General features: G+C 33.7%; 1 protein-coding gene across 2 annotated transcripts in view; it reads right to left on the reverse strand.

The window, feature by feature from the left end:
• LOC143256589 (tyrosine-protein kinase RYK-like) overlaps window positions 1-15,592 on the reverse strand; it is a 40,285-nt gene that overhangs the window by 11,736 nt on the left and 12,957 nt on the right. For both annotated transcript variants that reach the window (XM_076513982.1, XM_076513981.1), the window contains exons 2-6: window positions 13,414-13,541; window positions 9,539-9,638; window positions 5,387-5,521; window positions 2,091-2,120; window positions 1,072-1,210 (exon numbers count right to left, since the gene is read on the reverse strand). In XM_076513982.1, coding sequence (XP_076370097.1) covers window positions 1,072-1,210; window positions 2,091-2,120; window positions 5,387-5,521; window positions 9,539-9,638; window positions 13,414-13,541 — 532 coding nt within the window. The remainder of the gene's footprint in view (window positions 1-1,071; window positions 1,211-2,090; window positions 2,121-5,386; window positions 5,522-9,538; window positions 9,639-13,413; window positions 13,542-15,592) is intronic.

The following is a 15,592-nucleotide window of genomic DNA, read 5'->3' on the forward strand; positions in this document are numbered from 1 at the left end:
CCCTAATCCAAATAATTCAACTACTTAAGTCCTTCACTTGTTGAACTGTGGACTTTCCTTTAAATGTTATGGCAGCTTCTAATCCTACATGAATAAGTTATACTCTTCAAAAGACTAAATAAATATCAACTGTAAATTTCTCAGTCAACTGAATAAACTCTAATTTTCCATCCTAGCATTATTTACTCAAGTCACAAAAATGTGGTAAAGTACACATGAAATTGTAACACCAAATCATATGAAGAGTGTAGCTACAATCATGGTTGTTTAACATGTCAAAGTAAATTCTATATTCCAGGCAAACATCACTGTGATTTCATACAAAATTCTTTGTATAAAGTGATTATATATTATCACAGTCTTACTTGTTATTATAGGAGATGTCAGTTGGTTTATGACCCACTTAAGCTCTTGAAATCAGACATGTTTGACAGGCAGTATTTAAGATTGTAAATGAAAAAATCCTTAAGTCATTATCCTCATGACCGTGACAAAGGCCACTAAAACTAAAACATTACACACGTGATATTTAATACTTTTATGAGTGAATACTGAATATTAATATTTATACAGATTAAAATTTATACTGAAACTTTATTAGCATAAATATTTGTAACTTATCTTGGTATTATGTGCAACTTATTTTCCTTCAAAAATATTTTTTACAAAAACATGTAAATAAATATAGTTTTTCATAATTAATATTTTTCTTTCCATGCTATACACACTTGGCTGTTCAGGCTTTTAAATCCCAGCCACATTTGGTCACAAAATACAAATATGCAAATAATTTACCAATTGTGGTGCCCTCTATGAACAGATAATGAAAAAAATTTTAACAGTAGCATTTTATACATTTCAAATTACGTAAATTCAAATACCCATGTATTTAACAAAATCTAGTGATACTATATAACACTGTATCACTAAAATAATCCACAACATCTATAAGTCCTGAACTTCCACAGTTATGCATTAACAATACATACGTGTCTTATTACACATAAAAATACTAAAACTGTAGTAGAGAGTTACAGGTCAGAAACTCAAATATTCTAAACAGTAACGTACTTTATGATGTTGCTTCTACACGTTTTTTGGATTCTTACATAGCAAGCTGTAGCCACTGCTGTTATTACAATGATCAAAGCACTTGCACATCCAACAGCAATGTAGAAGGAGCTGGTTGAAGCAACCATGGGTGATAGATCTGTGAAATGGTAAATATGCTATGAATAATAATCCATTGTTCTTAACATGGGCTTATTTTTAACACATTTTTCCAACATATCGTTAGGAATATCTTAAACAAAATATGAGAAATGTTTCCCAAACTTAGAAAGTAAAAGAATGTATTTATACTAAATGAAAGAAAGAAGAACAAAAAGCAACAATTAAAGAAAATCTGAAATACTTTATTACCAATATCTTATTCTTGTAACCCATTGTGTTTATATTCATTATATGTAAATGGTTTCTGGACTGCTAAGATGTTTATTAAACCTTTATTGAATAGTGTTTGTTTGTTTGTTTTAACTTTCACGCAAAGCTACCAGAGGGCGATCTGCGCTAGGTATCCCTAATTTAGCAGTATAAGACTAAAGGGAAGCAGTTAGTCATCATCACCCTCTGCCAACTCTTGGGCTACTCTTTTACCAACGAATATTGGGATTGACCGTAACATTATAATGCCCCCACGGCTGAAAGGGCAAGCATGTTTGGTGCGACCGGGATTCAAACCCGTGACCCTCGGATTACGAGTCGAACGCCTTAACACACTTGGCCATGCCAGGCCTTATTGAATAGTGAACTATCTGCTTATAAAGTGCTCAGTGGCTTCATATTTCAATAACTGCTTCAAAGTCAAGAGAAATAGTAACATTGAAAGTACTGCATATAAACAATCGAAATCCACGTTTATGTTTTTATTCATACTGGAAATATTTCCTAACTGAACTGTAGGGGGAATTACTGATCAAATATAAGTTATATAAACTTAAACTAGAGAATAATAAATCATTGAAAATGAATATTTTGAATATTTCCAGTTGTTAAATCTTGTTTATTCACTTTGAGAAAATCAGACTTACTCATTAACATGGTTCCATTCTGGTTCTGATCTGAAAAATGATCATTCAAGCACCTTACTAAAAACACTGATAACTTGTTCATAACAATATAGATCTTGTAAATATTAGCAACACAAAAACATTCACAATGTTAAAAAATTATAATTTAAATGTAATTATTAGTTGTTCTGATAAGATTCAAGTTACATTTATTATAATCTTTACCAACTCTTATTCATTCTCATTACAAGCACATAGAAATGTAACTTCTGCATGTTAATAAACCATAAAGCTGAAAACCAAAGTTTAATGTAATCCAATAAAAGACACTTAAGAACTGAAATGCTAAGTAAATTAATATTTTCTTCCCAAAGTTTTTAAAAACCAGTCAAAAGCTTAGATTTTGTACAAGGAAAAATATAGTATTCTTAAACACTAAATCAGTCAGCTAGTGGTCACTAAGAGTTGAAACAATACACCCAATCAGATTGGACTTTTTTGTGAAAGATATTCTAAACAAACCACCCACACAGGACATGAGAGATAAGTACCATTTCCCTCTAAACTTACTTTCCAGTACCATTTCCCTCTAAACTTACTTTCCAGTACCATTTCCCTCATAACTTACTTTCCAGTACCGTTTCCCTCTAAACTTACTTTCCAGTACCGTTTCCCTCTAAACTTACTTTCCAGTACCATTTCCCTCTAAACTTACTTTCCAGTACCGTTTCCCTCTAAACTTACTTTCCAGTACCGTTTCCCTCTAAACTTACTTTCCAGTACCATTTCCCTCTAAACTTACTTTCCAGTACCATTTCCCTCTAAACTTACTTTCCAGTACCATCAGGTAACCATTTCTAATCCATTTTCTTCTAGTAATTGTTTCTAAACTTATTTCCAGTACTGTTTCCTCTAAACTTATTTCTTCCAGTAATTGTTTCCTCTAACTTATTTCTTCCAGTAATTGTTTCCTCTAATCCATTTCTTTCCAGTACCATTTCCTCTAAACTTGCCGTTTCCTCTAGTAATTGTTTTCTAAACTTTTCTTCCAGTACCATTTCCTCTAAACTTATTTCTTCCAGTAATTGTTTCCTCTAACTCCATTTCTTCCAGTAATTGTTTCCTCTAAACTTATTTCTTCCAGTGCCATTTCCTCTAGGCATTTCTTCCAGTAATTGTTTTCCTCTAAATCCATTTCTTTCCAGTAATTGTTTCCCTCTAAACTTACTTTTTCCAGTACCATTTCTTTCTCTAATTACTTGCTTTCCAGTAATTGTTTCCTCTAAACTTACTTTTCCAGTAATTGTTTCCTCTCCATTTCTTCCAGTACTAGGTAACTTGCTTTTCCAGTGCCATTTCCTCTACTTCTTTCCAGTACCATTTCCTCTAAACTTATTTTCCAGTGCCATTTCCTCTAGGCTTGCTTTCCAGTATTATTTCCTCTAAACTTTCTTTCCAGTACTTTCCCTCTAAACTTCCTCTTTCCAGTACCATTTCCTCTAAACTTACTCTTCCAGTACTGTTTCCTCTAAACTTATTTTTCTAGTACCATTTCCTCTAAACTTATTTTTCCAGTAATGCCATTTCCTCTAAACTTATTTCTTCCAGTGCCATTTTTCCTCTAAACTTCCTCGGTCCAGTACCATTTCTAAACTTATTTTTTCAGTAATTGTTTCCTCTAAACTTACTTTCCTAGTAATTGTTTCCTCTAAACTTACTTTCTTCTAGTAATTATTTCCTCTAACTTATTTCTTCCAGTGGTTTCCTCTAACTTACTTTCCAGTACTATTTCCTCTAACTTTTCTTTCTAGTACCATTTCTAAACTTTCTTTCCAGTAATTGTTTCTAAACTTACTTTCCAGTAATTGTTTTCTAAACTTACTTTCCGGTACCATTTCCTCTATATTATTTCTAGTAATTTTTTCTCGTAACTTGCTTTTCCAGTGCCATTTCCCTCTAGTAACACTTTCTAGTTCCAGTTTTCCCTCTAACTTTTTTCCAGTAATTGTTTCTTCTCCATTTCTTGCTTTCCAGTAATTGTTTCTTCTAACTTATTTTTCCAGTAATTGTTTTCTCTAACTTACTTTCCAGTAATTGTTTCCTCTAACTTACTTTCCAGTACCATTTCCTCTAACAGGCTTTCTCCAGTAATTGTTTTCCTCTAACTTCTCTTCCAATTACCATTTCCTCTAAACTTACTTTCTTCTAGTATTATTTCCTCTAAACTTGCATTTTCCAGTACCATTTCTAACTCCATTTCTTTTTCTAGTAATGGTTTCCTCTAAATCCACTTGCTTTCCAGTACCGTTTTCTCTAAACTTATTTCTTTCCAGTGCTATTTCCTCTAACTTATTTCTTCTAGTAATTGTTTCCCTCTAAACTTTTCTTCTAGTACCATTTCCTCTAAACTTATTTCTTCCAGTACCATTTCCTCTAAATCCATTTCTTTCTAGTACCATTTCCTCTAACTTATTTTTCCAGTAATTGTTTCCCTAACTTATTTCTTTCCAGTACCCGTTTCCTCTAAACTTATTTCCGGTAGTACCATTTCCTCTAAACTTGCTTCTTTAGTAGCCGTTTTCTAAACCATTTCTTCAGTAATTTTCCTCTAAACTTATTTTTCTAGTAATTCCTCTAAACTTATTTCTCCTAGTAATTGTTTCCTCTAACTTATTTTTCTAGTACTATTTTCCTCTAGGCTTCTTCTAGTAATTGTTTTCTAAACTTATTTCTTCTAGTAATTATTTTCCTCTAACTTACTTCTTCTAGGTAACCATTTCTAGACTTAGCATTTCCGGTCTAGTTTCCTCTTTCTTGCTCCATTTCTAGTAATTTTCCTCTAAACTTACTTCCAGTGTAATTTTCCTCTAAACTTACTTTCCAGTACCATTTCCTCATAATCCATTTCTTTCCAGTACCATTTCCTCATAACATTTCTTTCCAGTGCCTATTTCCTCTAACTTATTTCTTTCCAGTACCATTTCCTCATAACATTTCTTCCAGTAATTGTTTCCTCTAAACTTACTTTCTTCCAGTGCCATTTCCTCTAAACTTTCTTTCCAGTACCATTTCCTCTAAACTTACTTTCCAGTATTGTTTCCTCTAAACTTACTTTCCAGTACCGTTTCCTCTAAACTTATTTTTCCAGTACCATTTCCTCTAACTTACTTTCTTTCCAGTACCGTTTCCCTCTAAACTTACTTTCCAGTACCATTTCCCTCATAACTTACTTTCCAGTACCATTTCCCTCTAAACTTACTTTCCAGTACCATTTCCCTCTAAACTTACTTTCCAGTACCGTTTCCCTCTAAACTTACTTTCCAGACAAACTTTCCTTCTTTTTAAAGTCAAATGTGTGGCATTCGGGTAGCCTTCAGTAGTCACGTTAATCTGGATTCTTATAATAACTTCTTCACTCTTTTCACCTGTGCATGGTAGGAACACTTTAAAATCTGAGGAAGAAAGATATTATGATACATTCAGATTTTTTTGGCTTTTCAAAAAGGTCATATCTGTAAAAGATTAATATGTAAGCTACAAGAAGATATTAAAGTTACCAAAACTGGAAACTGTATTTTTCTTTAAATCTAAAGCATTAGTAGTTGTTAACCATTTATCAAGATTACCTTACTTCACGGGTATACAATCAGCAGCATATTTAAACTAAAATTACTATGACACTCATTAGAATAGCTTTAAACCTATAACTCAGACATATATAATTAAAACTTTCTTTTTAATAGGAGGAAGGTTTGCACCACACAAGTAATTGTCACATGAAGCATTACTCTAAATAAACTGCTTTTTAAAATGTTATTTCATGCGAAACAATATTTTGAAAAAAAGATTTTGTTTTCAATTGTATCTTACTTTCTACCAATAGTGTTTTATATCTCACTAAAATTATAAAGTAGTTTATTGATTATGGTACAACAAATATTAATAGATATGAAATCCAATCTACCATTTCATTATCCACTTTTTAGTATTTCAAACAGCATTTCTGCTACATAATTCAGAATAATAGACTAATATCACCAATGATGCATGTTCGTCAAACCTATATGAACACAGGTTTACTGTGTTGATCAAAAGATAACAGAAAACACTTTAAGTAGATCAAAGCTTCACATGGTTTTTCCAAATTTTTCTTCACCCTTGCAGCAAGAATAACTGATGAATATATCTTAAAATCATGATTTTAAAGGGCATTTCAAGTTTATAAATTATTATCATTAAGCTATTCATAGTATTATTCTGCTACAAAAGAAAACAAATGTGTAACTTTTAAGACCTTTTTATCAAATAGCCTGTAACAATGTTTTCAACTATGTTATATTTATTATAAAAATGTTAAAAATATAATCAATCAATCTATAAAAATAGATTCAAAATGATAAAAAATACTCAAGATATCAATAAATAAAGACAACTCAATATAGTTTAATATTTTAGGATTTTTTTTATTAGATAGATTTTAATAAGTTATAATGCTTCTTGTTTTTCTCAATCCGTTTATACCCACTACAAAATATTAAAAGTATATTAAGCACCAATCTTACTACATAAGAAAATATATAGTTATTAATCTGAGACAGACAGTTAGCAGCACCTGCTGTTAACTCTTGGAATATTCAAATTATGGGATTTGACTGTTACTCTTATAGTGCACTCATGTCCTAAAAGAGCAGTGTGTGGTTTTGTGGCAATGAGGTGTGAACCATGGATTCTCTAATTAACAGTCCAGTACACTACTCTTTCGGTCATGTCCAACAATGTAAATGAAACTCACAATGTTAGATAGTATGTACAGTTTCACTTTACATAAAGCACTCTTTTATTTTTCGTAAAGTACTTAATTATTATATGAATGTTTAATCATAATACTAATACTTAGCGGTTATGGATATAAATTGTAGGTACCAATTATGTGGATTAAAATCTGGACATACCACACAGAAACAGAAAAACACCATAATCAAACAACTTGCATCATAATGATTGGTGCAATGACATTAAAACAAATAATAATTATGGTATAACAAGCTAAAACAAATAACATCATAGCAATGGTTCAATTATCATAATTAAGCAACTTACATCACAACAATGGATGAAATATCATGATAGACCAAATACAAAATTTCAAACGGCCACAAATTTGTTCTTAAATAAAATCATGCCTATTGTGGAAGATTATTCAAATATACAGGTATAATCATACACAACGTACACATCAAAACTGTTAAATATGCAGCAATATATCCTATTAACACACTGCTGGCCAAAATCTTAAGGCCAATGAAGATGAAGAAAAAATATGCATTTTGCGTTGTTAGACTCAACTACTAATTTGAGTAGAGCTTCGAAAAATAAAAATAATAAATGAGAAAATAAACATAAAAAACATTTTAGCATTTAATTGGGAAAATGCGAACACTATAAAATTAGCCTAAATACTAGCTGGTCAAAAGTTCAAGACCATACTCAAACGAAGCGTTAATCGGTAAACGCGTAACGAAATTTAGTCATTTGTGGTCAAGCATCAGCGTTGTCAACATCTTCCGTTGACATCTCCTGTGTTACATTGGGTAAAAACATGGCAAAGGTTAAAAAGTTGACAGAGTTTGAACGTGGCAGAATTGTCGAGCTGCAATAGCAAGGTCTTTCTCAATGTGCCATCGCTGGTGAGATTGAGCGTAGTAAAACTGCTGTTGCAAATTTTTTAAAAGACCCTGAGGGATACGGAACGAGAATTTCAAGTGGTTGGCCCAACAAAATTTCGCCGGCGTTGAGCAGGAGGATTCGACGGGTTGTCCGGCAAGACATCAGCCGATTGTCGAATCAGGTTAAGGTCCTTACAGACGCAGAATGCAGCTCAAGAACAACAAGAGGGCGTCTACGAGATAAAGGCTTTAAAACCGTAAACGTCTTCAAAAGCCACGCCTCCTTCCACACCACGAAACAGCTCAATTAAACGTTACTGAGAAGCACCAAACATGGGAAGTAGAAAAGTGTACGAAGGTTTTGTTCTCTGATGAGAAAAAGTTTAACCTGGATTGACCAGATGGCTTCCAACGTTACTGGCACAATAAGGTGAAAGCACCCCAGATCATGATGGAGCCTCCTTTACTCTATCGTGTAGAAAATGTCTCTGGTGGGATAAACCAGCAACTGGCTACATTGACATGTTGGAGAGAGCATCCTTATTGACTGAAGGCCCTCGCTTGTGTAAAAAACGGCTGGATCTTTCAGCAGAACAATGCTGCAATCCACAATGCCCGCAGGACAAAGGACTTTTTCATGGCGAATAACGTAATTCTTTTGGACCATCCAGCATGTTCTTCCGAACTGAATCCTATTGAAAATGTTTGGGGGTGGATAGCAAGGGAAGTCTAAAGAAATGGACGTCAATTCCAAACAGTGCATGATCTTTGTGAAGCCATCTTCACCACTTTGAATAACATTTCAGTCAGCCTTCTGCAAACGCTTATATCAACCATGCCAAAGCGAATTTTTGAAGTTATTCGCAATGACGGCCGTGCAAATCACTACTGAGACCTCTTGTTGGGCATTTCCTATCATGTTTAGGACTTCTTTTTGGTATGGTCTTGAACTTTTGACCAGCTAGAATCTAGACTAATTTCATAATGTTCACATTTTTCCTATTAAATGCTATTTTTTTTTATTATCCCTTTTCTTATTTTCGTCTTTCGAAGCTCTACTCAAATAAGCGGTTGAGTCTAACAACGCAAAATGCATATTTTTTCTTTATGTTCATTGACCTTAAGATTTTGGCCAACAGTGTATTATGTAGCTCAATAAATGTATCCTCAAATGCTGTAAGTTCGTTGATTACTAAAAAATGTATCGTCTATACAGTATTTTACCCACATTTTACATAACTGTATAAGTAAAAAACCAAAATATAGAGTTATTTTTGTAAATATGTTTACCCTTCATATCTTCGTATTAGTAAGGCAACATTTAAAGTACGACTACTGTGCCTTATTAGACTTAAACTAGTACAATAATATTTAAGACACAACAAGACCATATTAGATATAGAATAATAACACTTAAAAAGTTCAGCTTAGTCGCTTTAGGGTTTTTCTTTGTATGATTATATAAACAAAATATACACACATCATTATTATCTCCGCTCTAATATTCCAGACATTTAACAATGAATAATAAATTTCAATAACATTTATTCAATTCAAATATATTTTGACTACTTACAAAAATATTTAATCCTAAGTGAGATGCAAGCAAGAACATCTAGAATAACATTTCGATATTCTGCTCATTTATTTGCGTGACCTCAGGAAGAAAATTTCTCAATAAACCAGATATTAGTTTCATCGTAAATAAAAAATCCATGTGGGTTAACTTCTATACATTAATCGGCTAGAATTCTTAAAAGAAAGATGTAATAATAGTTTTGATGCTTGGTCACGCCAACTCACCCTCTTGCGTTACTGGTAGTAAACCTTGCTTGTCGATGTCCAGATGTGGAGTTCCCAAGGCGTCAGTTTTATTGACCAGCACAGCAATTGCGTAGTGCACCTGAAGGAATTGGAAGACAGCTGAATAACAACGAATTAAAACAAAGCGGTAATAATACAGCAAAAAAGTGTAAGTTGGGTTATGGAAATAGAATGAAACAGTACATAGTGCTAGAAAATTACAGACTACGTGACGTAGCACAACGAGAAGTTCGTTGGTCCTGGGTAAGATATTTTATTGTAGTATTTTATGTAATTATTTAAATTACACATGAAAATAACGACTTTTACTGAAAGTTATTTATAATCGCCATTAAACGCTGTACAATGCTATAAATAGTAGGACATGAATTATTTTAAGATACAGTGTTATGTATAATAAAAACACTGCACATACAATTTTGACATTTTAACTCATTTTAACTGAATATAATGTAATCATTAACAGATCAGCTAAAAGTAAGAGTCAAAGCGGTTAAAAATATTGCTGTTGAACACCGGATGCTAACATATATACATAACCGATCATCTTTTTAGCATGTTCATCAAAAGAAAAGACAGACACACAATGTAATGTCTACTAACTTCATGTTTAAGTAGCTTACTTTTATTTTAGTATGGTTTCGTTCAAGCATTAAGATATAATATTGTGAACCTCTCAATCAGATATGAAAAAATATGTTTTACTGATGTAGTGGATAAGTCATGAATCACAATCGTGGTTCATAATAAGGATCACATAGAGTTGTACAAAACCCTGATAGAATATTTCTGAGCAATGAGCACATTAAACAGTAAAGATGTAGTTCAAACAACACTTTAAAACCTCTACTAGTGGTTGTAAACATACAAATAAGCACAAAAAAGCACATACATTAGAATTACAAGAAAAGTAAAACCTGCTTAAACCTCCCGTTTGTAATTATTGTTATTATTATCTTTACTTGCCCACAACTAAAACGGCTTAGTATATTGCACTCAGATCTTTTGTAAAACACTAAATAAGGTACTTCAAAAGTCTTAAGGGAATAGAAAAGTCGGTTTGCTTTTCCTATATAAGGCAAAAAAGTATAATAATTCTAATGTAAATACTGTTATTACCACCTCTTGAAATTTGTTCTTTTTTAATATGTCTGGTGTCCTTTTTAAAAAACTAAAGTACAGAGTGAAACAGTAATTATCAGCCAATAATAGATAAAAGTAAGGTGACTTTAACATGTAAATACTTCAATATTTTTAGCTCCCCAGTGATGTGTGTATGTTTTCTTATAGCAAAGCCACATCGGGCTATATACTGAGTCCACCGAGGGGAATCAAACCCCTGATTTTAGCGTTGTAAGTCCGTAGACTTACCGCCGTACCAGCGGAGGACTCTCCAGTGATACAGCGGTATGTCTGCGAACTTGCAACATAAGAAACCGGATTTCAATACGGTGGGCAGAGCACAGATAGCTAGCTCATTGTAGAGCCTTGTGTTTAACTTCAAACAAACAATGCCTTGTACACAATACAATTGGTGTCTGTAAGGAGCCAGCCTTTATATTATGTATAAAGTGTAGCAGTTAACAAACAACATTTCATATAATATTAAATTTTACCACACATATTCTTAGAATAATTATCCTAAAAGACCTTAAATGATGTTTTACACGTTTATATTTTATTCGTAAAGGCTTCTTTTCTACTAATAAAATTTTATTTGCACTTAGTGGAGATTATATGTTAGTCTAGGCATATACATGTCCATTGCTATGCATTATATTTATATAATTTATTTAAACAGATATCATAAATACTCACTATTTTCTCAAACAAATCTCCAGCTGTAGCTCAAGACTTTACGTCTCAAACTGATGTGATCAAATAGTCAATAACTATAGTGAATCAATACGAACCATGTCAACTAGCTACTAGCTATATTTATTATTATTACAACATACAAAGTTAGCTACCATATCTTTGCCCATATTTAAACATATATATATAAAAAGCCGGGAAACAGTATCGTGCAAAAGTAATGAAAAAAATGGCCAGAGATACTTGAGACATTATTAACTCCACCAAAAGTAATTCTGTGGAACAGAATGGAACCAAAACGTAGGTTTGTAGTTTAGGTAAATAATATCTACAGTATCTCCAGCCTTACTGTTTACTTACTTTTTGTACGACCCCTATTTACAGGTGTTTAAATTCCAAATTTTTCATTTTCTTGTAAAATGTCAGCTTGCTAATGTTATAGGCATTTCTACTTTAGAGTATTATATGACATACCGGTAATGATATGTGATAAAAAATATGATGTGTAGTTTTACACACTGTACCTGTACGAACTAATACTGAGACACCGCTAACACTCATCACTCCCTTCTAACATTGATAATTATTAAAAAAAAAAAAAAAACCTAATGGCCAACAAGCTTAAGGCTGTTGTCTAATAATAACGAAACCGGAAGCAATGGTTACACTGCAACAAAAGTGTTTTATCTAAGGGGGGGGTGTTGGAATTTCGCACAAAGCTACTCCTGGGCTATCTGTGCTAGCCGTCCCTAATTTAGCAGTGTAAGACTAGAGGGAAGGCAGCTAATCATCACCACCCACCGCCAATTCTTGGGCTACTCTTTCACTAACGAATAGTGAAAATGGACAAAACATTATAAGGCCTCCACGGTTAAAAGGGCAATCATGTTCGGTGTGACAGGAATTCGAATCCACGATCCACAGATTGCGAGTCCAGCGGCCTAACCAGGCCGTGCTGGGCCCAGATCTGTTCAAGTGGTCAGCATTTGTTACTGAATGATGACGTAAAGGTTATCGAAACTTTGTACAACTGTAATAAAGTTTCTCTCACTACCTTGTTTGTTTTGTTTTTGTTTTTGAATTTCGTATAAAGCTACTCGAGGGCTATCTGTGCTAGCCGTCACAAATTTAGTAGTGTAAAGCTAGAGGGAAGGCAGCTAGTCATCACCACCCACAGCCAGCTCTTGGGTTACTCTTTTACCAACGAGCTGCGGGATTGACCGTAACATTATAATGCCCCCACGGCTGAAAGGGCGAATATGTTTGATGTGACGGGGATTCGAACCCGTGACCCTTAACTACCTGGTTATGTCGGGCCTCTCTCACTACCTACGCAAGCAGTTTCCAAAATTTAAAGCTTAAAGGCATTATTTGTATTTTCTCATAGATGGATAAACCATTGCCTTAATTACGTTTAACAGTTTATTGTGAATGGCCCGGCATGACCAGGTAGTTAAGGGTCACGGGTTCGAATCCCCGTTACATCAAACATATTCGCCCTTTCAGCCGTGGGGGCATTATAATGTTACGGTCAATCCCGCAGCTCCTTGGTAAAAGAGTAACCCAAGAGCTGGCTGTGGGTGGTGATGACTAGCTGCCTTCCCTCTAGTCTTACACTACTAAATTTGTGACGGCTAGCGTAGATATCCCTCGAGTAGCTTTGTGCAAAATTCAAAACAAACCAGATTATTGTGAATATTTACACATTTTGAACATAAGACACTAAAGATAATTGAACAACATATAATTTAAGTGCCTTTCAAGGACGACATCACAAATAACAGTAATAGCCACGTTCGGTACTGCTCGCAGTAATAACTCAATGTTTTGTTCACTAACAAAACTTTTGTTTCGTCGTGGGAATTGAACTCTAAATTCTAGAGTTATAAACCTTGCAAGCTACCGCTTAATTAATCACCACCAATTAAACAATTATGTGAAACAAACTTCCAAACATTTTAATGCCTTCTGACGACTCAGACATTGCCTCATCATATGAAGGAGAGAAGAAACCTCCAAACTTCTAAACCTTTTCTTACCTTTTGACGGCTCAGACTTTGCCAGGTCATACGAAGGACAGAAATATTATTCGGAACAACTACCTCGAATCCCAAAGCGTATAGGTTTACTTCTCCGTCTCGGACATAGTACAGCTCGGACTTGAGGCCTACAAAAGAAATCATTGGTCAGTATTGAGAATGACATATGTTCGGCAATCTGGGTGTGTCTTTGCTTACAGGAAAGTAAAAGCTATGCGTAGAAAAAAAATATTTTATTAATTGAAGCCCATTTCGTGATTTATTTGAAATTGCTTCGGGTCAATACGACCCGAAACGTATAACAGAATAACGTAATAGTAGGGTTAAATAACTATGGAAATCTGCTGAACAATTAGAAAGTCTATTTGGACTCAAACAACGAACCAGCAATTAAAGATGTTGATATTACAGATTATCTGAAAATTACATATTAATATTTATTTTCCTATCATTAATTTACCTTGGCAACTTTTAATTAATTTGTTTTTTCATTTCAAATAATAAATTCAGTATTTAAACATTTCAGTCAATCTCAATGTTTCAATAATTTTATATTAAAGGGAAGCTGCAGTAACAATAAGTTTATTTAATGTCATCTGGCTTCAGGTTTCGTTGTCTCGTTCGTAAGAAGACGGTGATTAGAACATAGAGATCTCTCATTAACTGTAAAATATTAGGGTCATGACTTCTAGGATTCCCTTCTTTTCTATTGGTTATAGTATTCCGAAGAAGAAAAGGATCATGTTACTTTTTTTTTCTTAAGGTTGTGTCATGTTTGTAAGGAGATACTGGACAAAAATTATGAGATTTTTAGCAGGGTAAACGGAACCGGAACACGGGAACTTGAGGCGGTTTCTTTGCTCGTGGCGATTTCGGCTTTAAATGGTGATAAACTGTGACAACGTCTGGATATATGTTCGTTATTCGCGGGGAATGGCTGACTTGAGGGGATTAAGTTTTAATGGAGAAAATAGATATGTTTGACACGACAACGTGGTCACAACGAACAAACGAGACAAACGAAAACATCATCAAAAGAAAGTGGGAGAAAAAATTATGTAATTACTTCTTTTTTTCCTTGAATGTTGTTCTCAGAAACTGAGGCAAAATCAATGAGTGTATTTTTCTTCTAGCAATGCCACATTGGGCTATCTGCTGCATCCACCGAGGGGAATCGAAGCCTTGATTTTAGCGTTGTAAATCCGTAGAATTACCACTGTACAGTGGCGGACCAAAGTCAAATGACGATACAAAGCTTTCTTTTAAACTTCCAACTCTCATTTTTGTACGGGAAATAAACAATTAAATATATTATACGTTGAATACGTGTGCAATTAGAAAAATATCAAAACTACAATTTAATTGAAAACTCGAGTTATCACTCTGAGTGGCCCATTTCTCTAGGATAATTACTGACTAAGAACTCCCCAATTACGAATTTAATACCTTTGTATAAAGTATATTATTTCAAGCATAATTTCTGCTTGCTAACGGTGTAAAGATAAATTATTTGGTTAAACAATTTTAGGATGTCTTGTGTTATTTATTCTTGAATTCTACAATATAGCTTAAACGTGACAATTTATCCTTATTTAAAATAGGTCACGACGTGCTTTTCGCAACACACCACCAGTGGCTGTGGGTAGGACGTTCAGTGTTGCGTATCCAAAGAAAAGAGTAATTATGATATCGAATGGTGATAAATTCAACCCCAACATCCTTACAAGTAGAAGTCGCTTGGATAACTTAAAAGTTATCGTGGACCATCTTTGAAATTTCTGACAAAGTCAACAACGCCAATGACTGTTACAAAGTACGAAAAACTGTATATACTATAATATATATATATATATACACATATATTGTACATACATTATTGATATTTAGGTTTTTAACTATACAAATTATCAATTTATTTATTTATAACTGTTCTTACTATATATTTATTAATGGTTAGGACGCTAGACTCCTTACCGTCGGGTTCGAATCCCATCATAAAATATGCTCGCCATTTCAGCCATGTGTGCGTTATAATGTGGCGGTGGGTGTTGTTGACTAGTGCCTCCATTCTAAAGCCCCCCCCCCTCACAACTGAAAGGGCGAGATGTTTGATGACGTAAAAGGGCTAGCTGATAGGATCAAAGAAAAAAATCATTTCAACAGGATTATCCACCGCCAA

Source organism: Tachypleus tridentatus, chromosome 7 (assembly GCF_004210375.1).
Source record: "Tachypleus tridentatus isolate NWPU-2018 chromosome 7, ASM421037v1, whole genome shotgun sequence".
Lineage (NCBI taxonomy): Eukaryota > Metazoa > Arthropoda > Merostomata > Xiphosura > Limulidae > Tachypleus > Tachypleus tridentatus.